Source organism: Myotis daubentonii, chromosome 15 (assembly GCF_963259705.1).
Source record: "Myotis daubentonii chromosome 15, mMyoDau2.1, whole genome shotgun sequence".
Lineage (NCBI taxonomy): Eukaryota > Metazoa > Chordata > Mammalia > Chiroptera > Vespertilionidae > Myotis > Myotis daubentonii.
Genome location: NC_081854.1, coordinates 46,719,369 through 46,726,791, shown reverse-complemented (window position 1 = coordinate 46,726,791; position 7,423 = coordinate 46,719,369). Strand labels below are relative to the sequence as shown.

At 48.3% G+C, this 7,423-nt stretch overlaps 1 protein-coding gene across 12 annotated transcripts in view; it reads left to right on the top strand.

The window, feature by feature from the left end:
- The first annotated feature begins 416 nt into the window (after window positions 1–416).
- Window positions 417–7,423, top strand: part of PHAF1 (phagosome assembly factor 1) — a 27,504-nt gene continuing 20,497 nt past the window's right edge. For 3 of the 12 annotated variants that reach the window (XM_059667798.1, XM_059667799.1, XM_059667796.1), the window contains exons 1-2: window positions 417–667; window positions 780–900. In XM_059667798.1, coding sequence (XP_059523781.1) covers window positions 432–667; window positions 780–900 — 357 coding nt within the window. In that variant the 5' untranslated portion in view covers window positions 417–431. The other 9 variants (XM_059667801.1, XM_059667797.1, XM_059667802.1 and 6 more) reach the window with 6 other exon arrangements.

Genomic DNA, 7,423 nt, shown 5'->3' with positions numbered 1-7,423 from the left:
GCCTCTGGGCACGGGCCAATAGCTCTGGATGAACAGGTTTGAGAAGCCTCTCACTCGACTTGTAGATGGAGAAACTGAGGCACAAAGAGCACCAGAGGTTTGGTCTAGACCACACAGTGTTGGCAGCAAAGCTAGCTCTAGCTCAAGTCTGAGCTGCAGCCTGGGACCTCCCGACCTCCCGGCGTCAGTCTCGGCCCCAACCGGAGGTGGGAGGGTGCTCGAGGGCCCCAGGGCCCCGCGACTCCGCATCCTCCCTCCCTGCTGGGCCGCAGACTGTGCACCCTCGGAACTCACTTTTTGCTTTCATTGAATGGGAGTCCGACGCGCGTGTAGATAGCGGATGGGGGTTGTATAACCATGTCACATGTATGTGTTGCGTGGCGTACACATCCTTGTTTAGACGTGTGAAACGTGTGCGGCGCGGTGCGCAGATGTGCGGGTTCACGGAATATGGGACTCCTCATCCCAGACCTTCCAGATGGTACTGCCAGGCCTCCAGCCCGTCCCGGGCGCTAATCCGGAGTTTGCGCGTGCGCGACTCCGCCTTAGGCCCCTCCCCTACGATGGAACCCCGCCCTCGCCACACTTTACGGCCCCGCACGCCACTTTTACGGCAGACGCTGCCGCTGTTGCCGCTGCCCCTACTACCGCGGCTGCTGCTGGTGAGGTGAGGTGCGGTGCGGTGTTGGGCCGGTGTCGCCGGCGACCGGGGCGGAGTTGGGGAGCAGGGCCGCCGAGGGACGGCAGGGACGACGGGTTAGCTGCTGCTTTGTCCTCAGCTCCGGTCCCGTCTGCGCTGCCGCAGGGAGGCCGCCCCGGCCCGGCGAGCCGAACCAATGCTGGACCTGGAGGTGGTGCCTGAGCGCTCTCTGGGGAACGAGCAATGGGAATTCACGCTGGGTAAGTGTGGGGTCCTCCCTCAGAACCCTGTTCTCTGGTTCTTACTTCCCTCCGGGCCCTTCCCGCCTCAGGCCTCTGCCCCTGACTCCCCAGTGCCCGCGGCTTGTCGCCTCTTCCGTCCTATTGGCTTTTGGGGCTCCAGGCACTAGATACCCGCCCCAACCGGCCCGACCCGCCTGTCTTTGGCTCGGCTGGGCCCAGACGCCCTCGCCTCAGGCCTTCACCGGCCCCCTCCCGGGACTGGTACGGTAGTAATAATAATAACAACAATGACGGACACGCCCCAACACTTGAGGACTAGCCCTGCTTTGTGGTGCGTAATTATCTCTAGTCGGCCTTCTTGGGGTCGAAGGGTCGATACTGTTGTTATTCCTAGTCGCTATTTACTGATGAAATAGTTGAGGAGTGACTGACACTCTGAAACGCCACAACAAGGGAGTCTCCCTTTGCTTTTCGGGGCTAATAGTTGCCTCTTCGGAAGGGGAAACCTAGCGCCCCCGTACCCCACCCCCCGCCCCATCCCTTACTCTGGTGTTGGGGATCTGGTCAGAGGAGCTGGTTGAGGAGAGTCTGTGCGTTAAAGGAACTTTCTGACTTGTTTCCTTCTCGTTTTTAATTGTGGTCGATGTGGCGAGGTAATCCTAAACCCCGACCTTAGCTGAGAATGAAATAGGAGTTCAGGAAAAGTAACATTTAGTTTGAAGAACGTTCAATGAGGTCGTTTTGGTTTTTTGGGTGTTTTTTTTTGGTTTTTTGGTCCCGTTTTCCTCTTCCCCACTACCTTTATGTGTACAAATATTTGCTTTCAGTAAGGCCAGTGTGTGTTTACTTTGATGTTCCAGCACTAGGAAAAGGGGGCGGGGAGCAGGTGCTGGTGCTGTTTGTTTGTGCTTGGGCCTGAACTTTTGTCACACTAATTTGAGCGACTGGACTGAGTCAGCTGCTCTGTTGGGCTATAACTTATCCTGGAATCTGGAAGACTCACGTCTATGGAGACAGACAGGGCACAGGAGAAACTGGTAGGGCCCTGCTGGTGCCCAGTTGAACGACAAACCTCCTCTGGATTGTGGGAGCCAGTTTTCATGAGGGGCCCTCCTCAACTTCTCTCATAACTAACGCCGCTCCCACAGAGTTCTGCCCAGAATTTTCGCTGGTATGGAACACCCCAGCCTCTTGGGAAGCAACCAGAGCTTGATTTTGGGAGACTACTGATATCTTTGCCTCCAGACACATTCATCATGCTGGTGCAGTTTGGCTTCTAGTTAGGGAATTAACCTCTCCACCCACAGCTTCTGCTCACGCCAGGATTTAACAGGACGGAGCGAGAACCACAACCATGGTTCAGATTGTGCTTGATGCTACGGCTAAGTTGTGGATCTCTGTGGTACTGGGTCTTCTTGGCCAAAAGTAATGATTAGGATGTTAGTTGAGAGCAGGGTTTTGAAAAAACTAGGTGGGAGAATAAGACTTCTTTTGTCAACTGTTTTTTTAAAATATATTTTTATAGAGAGGAAGGGAGAGGGAGAGGGAGTTAGAAACATCGATCAGCTGCCTCCTGCACCCCCCCCCCCCCCCCCCCCCCGGCGGATGTGCCCACAACCAAGGTACATGCTCTTGACCAGAATCAAACCTGGGACCCTTCAGCCCTCAGGCCTACGCTTCATCCACTGAGCCAAACTGGTGGTTGGGGCTGTCAACTGTTGTTTTGATACCAGAACTCCCACTTTTTTTTTTAAATATATATTTTTACTGCTTTCAGAGAGGAAGGGAGAGAGAGAAAAAGATAGAAACATCAATGATGAGACAGAATTGATCGGCTGCCTCTTGCAGGCCCCCTACTGGAGATCAAACCTGCAACCCCAGCTTGTGTCCTTGACCGGAATCGAACCCGGGACCTTTAAGTCTGCAGGCTGACGATCTATCCACTGAGCCAATCGGGCTAGGGCCCACTTCTAACTTCCAGTTTTCAGGAGTCAAGGGTTTGGGCTGTTCTTTCAAACTGTCTAGCAACCAGAAACAGTGAAAAGAGCATTTCTGTACATGGGTCTAGAATTGCTCTTTGGGGAAAAGTTCATAAAGGGGGCCTGAGTCTTGATGTTTTCTTTGTGGGTCTTAAAAGTCACTTTAAAATCCTGTCTACCTTAGAGATGGTGGTCATTTAACTTCTCCAGACTAAAATAAAAGTCAGTCCTCTCCCCAGCCCTCACACGTCAAAACTACAATTGGGGCTGAATTACATTCCTAGGCTAGAGAACCAGGCAGTGCTTAATTCAACTCACCACCGCCTTGAAAGGTAATCTCCATTTGACAGCTGAGGCTCAGAAAGGTAACAGATGATAAAAAGTAGGGGACGGATGTTTTTCTCCCACTGCTCTACCCTTCTGAGGATAGGCTCAGTTTTGTTCATAGGTTTCTTTTTGGAATCTATGCTAATGCAAATGTATCTAGACCTTGCCATTATCTGCCTGGCATCATCATGGGGAGCTGCATCCAACTTCCTGGCTGCTTTCCTGGCCTTTGTTTGATGTTGGGAGATTAGAGAAATGCCAACAACACAGGGACAGGAAAACCTAGGCCAAGAGGAATCTCTGAGAATGCCACTGATGGCTTGATCAGTGGTGGACTAAAGGCAGTGCAAATTTGAGATGTTTTTCAATGACATTCGCAGAATGCATTGGTATGGAGGCATGTCTGAATTTATTTATTTATTTATTTAAAATATATTTTATTGATTTTTTACAGAGAAGAAGGGAGAGGGATAGAGAGCCAGAAACATTGATGAGAGAGATCGATCAGCTGCCTCCTGCACGCCCCCCAGTGGGGATGTGCCCGCAACCAAGGTACATGCCCTTGACCGGAATCGAACCTGGGACCCCTGAGTCCGCAGGCCGACGCTCTATCCACTGAGCCAAACCGGTTCGGCCTGAATTTATTTTTTAAATTTGTTGCAGCCCTGGCCGAGTAGCTCAGTTGGTTAAAGTGTCGTCCCCATAAGACAAAATTGCTGGCTGGGTCTCTGGTTAGGGCATATAAATAAGTGGTACAACAAATCAATGTCAGTCTCTCTCTCTCTCTCTCTCTCTCTCTCTCTCTCTCTCTCTCTCTCTCTCTTTCTTCTCCTTCCTTTCTCTCAAATCAGTAATATAAATTTTTTTAAATAAATAAATAAATGTTGAAAATGCCCAAAGAGGTAGGTTTAAGGGTCACTAGAGAATAGCCTTCTCTGAGATTATCTTGTTCCAGAGGGACTGAACGCTCACTTTGTTGAAGGCAGCATGCACCTCTGGACTCCACTTACAAACATTGAAAATTGAATAAGCTTAGTCTAGTGCAGCGGTTCTCAACCTGTGGGTTGCGACCTTTCACCGGGGTCGCCTAAGACCATCGGAAAACATATATAATTACATGTTTTTGTGATTAATCACTATGCTTTAATTATGTTCAATTTGTAACAATGAAATTGGGGGTCACCACAACATGAGGAACTGTATTAAAGGGTCGCGGCATTAGGAAGGTTGAGAACCACTGGTCTAGTGGGAAGGAACTTTACAGAAGTAGTGTGTTTTATTGTAATGGGGTAGAAGTTGTGTAGGGTGCTATGGAAGGAGAAAAGAAACTTGATCTGCGGAGTTTGGGGGGCGGGGGTGGGGGGAGGCTTCCTGTCAAAAACCTACAGGAGCCTGGCAGGCATGGCTCAGTGATTGAGCATTGACCTAGGAACCAGGAGGTCACAGTTGGACTCCCGGTCAGGGCACATGCCTGGGTTGCCGGCTCGATCCCCAGTGTTGGGCATGCAGGAGACAGCTGATCAATGATTCTCTCTTATCATTGACTAGAGGCCTAGTGCACGAAATTCGTGCACTTGGGGGGGGGGTCCCTCAGCCTGACCTGCGCCCTCTCGCAGTCCTAGAGCCCTCTGGGGATGTCCCACTGCCAGCTTAGGCCCGCTCCCCATGGAGGCAGGAGAGGCTCCCAGCACTGACCACCAGGGGGCAGCTCCTACGTTCAGCATCTGCCCTCTGGTGGTCAGTGCATGTCATGGCGACTGGTTGTTTTGACATTTGGTTGATTTGCATATTAGCCTTTTATTATATAGGATGTTTCTATCTCTTTCTCCCTCCCCTCCTCTCTGAAATCAATAAAAATATATTTTAAAAAAACACTACAGGAGCCATATTCCTGGAGCAGCTAACATCAGGAGGACTCTATTAGAAGGCTACTGCCAGATTTCTTATCCAAACTGTCCATACAGATAAATCTTTTTTTTTTTAAATATATTTTATTGATTTTTTTACAGAGAGGAAGGGAGAGAGAGAGAGTTAGAAACATCGATGGGAGAGAAACATCGATCAGCCGCCTCCTGCACATCTCCCACTGGGGATGTGCCCGCAACCCAGGTACATGCCCTTGACTGGAATCGAACCTGGGACCCTTCAGTACGCAGGCCGACGCTCTATCCACTGAGCCAAACCGGTTTCGGCATACATATAAATCTTCCAACCAAGTTAAAACAAAACAGTGGGCCTGACTGGTGTGTCTCGGTGGTTGAGCATCAACCTATGAACCAGGAGGTCATACATTTCGATTCTGGTCAGGGCACATGCCAGGACTGTGGGCTCTATCCCCAGTACGGGGTGTGCAGGAGGCACCAATTGATTCTCTATTATCATGATATTTCTACCTCTCTCTACCTTCCTCTCTAAAGTCAATAACAGTATGTTAAAAAAAAAAAAAAGGGAAAGATAAATGGTATGTAAGGAACTATAAGCAATTGGATATTATAATTAGAGCATGATGTACTGCTGGAAGAAGAAATAGGTTCCCTAGATTCCCAATTCTCTTTGGTAGTAGCTGCCTGGAACACTATCAAGGAGTGTCTGGGTTCACTGGAAAAGAGGATACCTGGAATAAAGTGTGTTATGGGATGGGTTTAGGAAGAAAGTTTAGAGACTAGATTTTGAAAGATGGGGAAGGAGAAGGCATCTAGAGATTCTGGTTTGAATGACTGGGTAGATGTAGAGGTCAGAATACAGAAGAGAAGCCAGATTTCAGAGAGTTGAATAAAACACATACTGTCCTTGTGCTTATAAAGCTATGTCTTTGTTTTTGGATTGTCTGGACTTTGTTTTAAATTGCCTCTCTGTATGTGTCTTGTTTGAAATATAATGTGTCTTTTTGTTTGAAAACATACTTTTTGGTGTTCCCTGTGAGTCCCTGAACTTTTGAGAGGCCATTGGGATTGGGATTTTTTAAACGGGAGCATATATAAGTCTATTTATAATGGGCCATCAGTTCACAAATCAAGTGTTAAGATTTAGAAGATATTTGTGATTAGATAAATAAGGATAAAAATCCTTAGTAAAATAAGTTGATTCTGTTAGGTGTGTGAGGAAGGAACTTTCCTAGGGTATACATAGTCCATGGCACAGTGAGAAACAGGCCTCATTCTCCAGAGTCACACAGTCGGTGCTTTCTCACTCTTTTGGTTCATGCTGACTTTGCCTTTTCAAAGCTCTTTGCTTGGGATCAACACAAAAGTTCCCATTTGTATATTAACTCCCTTCCCTTATACAATTCAACTGTTCCCTTAGTGCAGTGGTCGACAAACTGCGGCCCCTTGAGTGTGGCTCTTCCACAAAATACCATGTGCGGGCACACATGTACAGTGCAATTGAAACTTTGTGGCCACACTCAAGGGGCCAAAGAGCCGCATGTGGCTCTCGAGCCGCAGTTTGCCGACCACTGCCTTAGTGCTTGCTGCTAACTTTATTCTAGCTCTTACTGCTTATTGAACTTTGAACTTAGTCTTGTTTCTGTAAACCTTATTGACACCCACCCCAAACTTGACCGCAGACACCAATACCTAGCACAGTGGTAGATGTTCGTAAATGGACAACCCACGTAACCCACACAGGTGTCCTTGCTTTATTTCAGGAATGCCTCTGGCTCAGGCAGTAGCCATTCTTCAGAAGCACTGTCGCATCATCAAAAATGTCCAGGTTCTCTACAGTGAACAGGTGAGCTGATTTGTTTGCTGAAATAGCATCCCTAATCAGTGAGTCATCCCCAGAGGTTGGTGATTTGGGGGAGGGGCTGACTGGCAGGGATTGTTGGGTCAGTGTATTCGAATAGGAGACTCTTCAGCACTAGTCAGTTATCAAGCATTTTTTTTTTTAATTCTAAAACTTTTGGTCTTGATAACCTGTTGGTGCCAGGTTTTGAGGATCTGTAATAACTGAACGTGTGTGTGTGTGTGTGTGTGTGTCCCTGACACAGGGACTTTTCAGTGGGAGATCACCTCGGACTATCTGGTCTTCTAGAGTACTTGCATTCCATTTATTATTTCTTGTCCAATTTATGGTAGTCTCTACTAAATGTTGGTCAATTGTGCCAGGAATTAACCCCTATAGTACAATGTTGCGTGTACCTACAAAGACCTTTTTAGTCCAGCTGGCATGGCTCAGTGATTGAGCCTTGTCCTATGAACCAGGAGGTCACAGTTGCATTCCTGGTCAGGGCACAT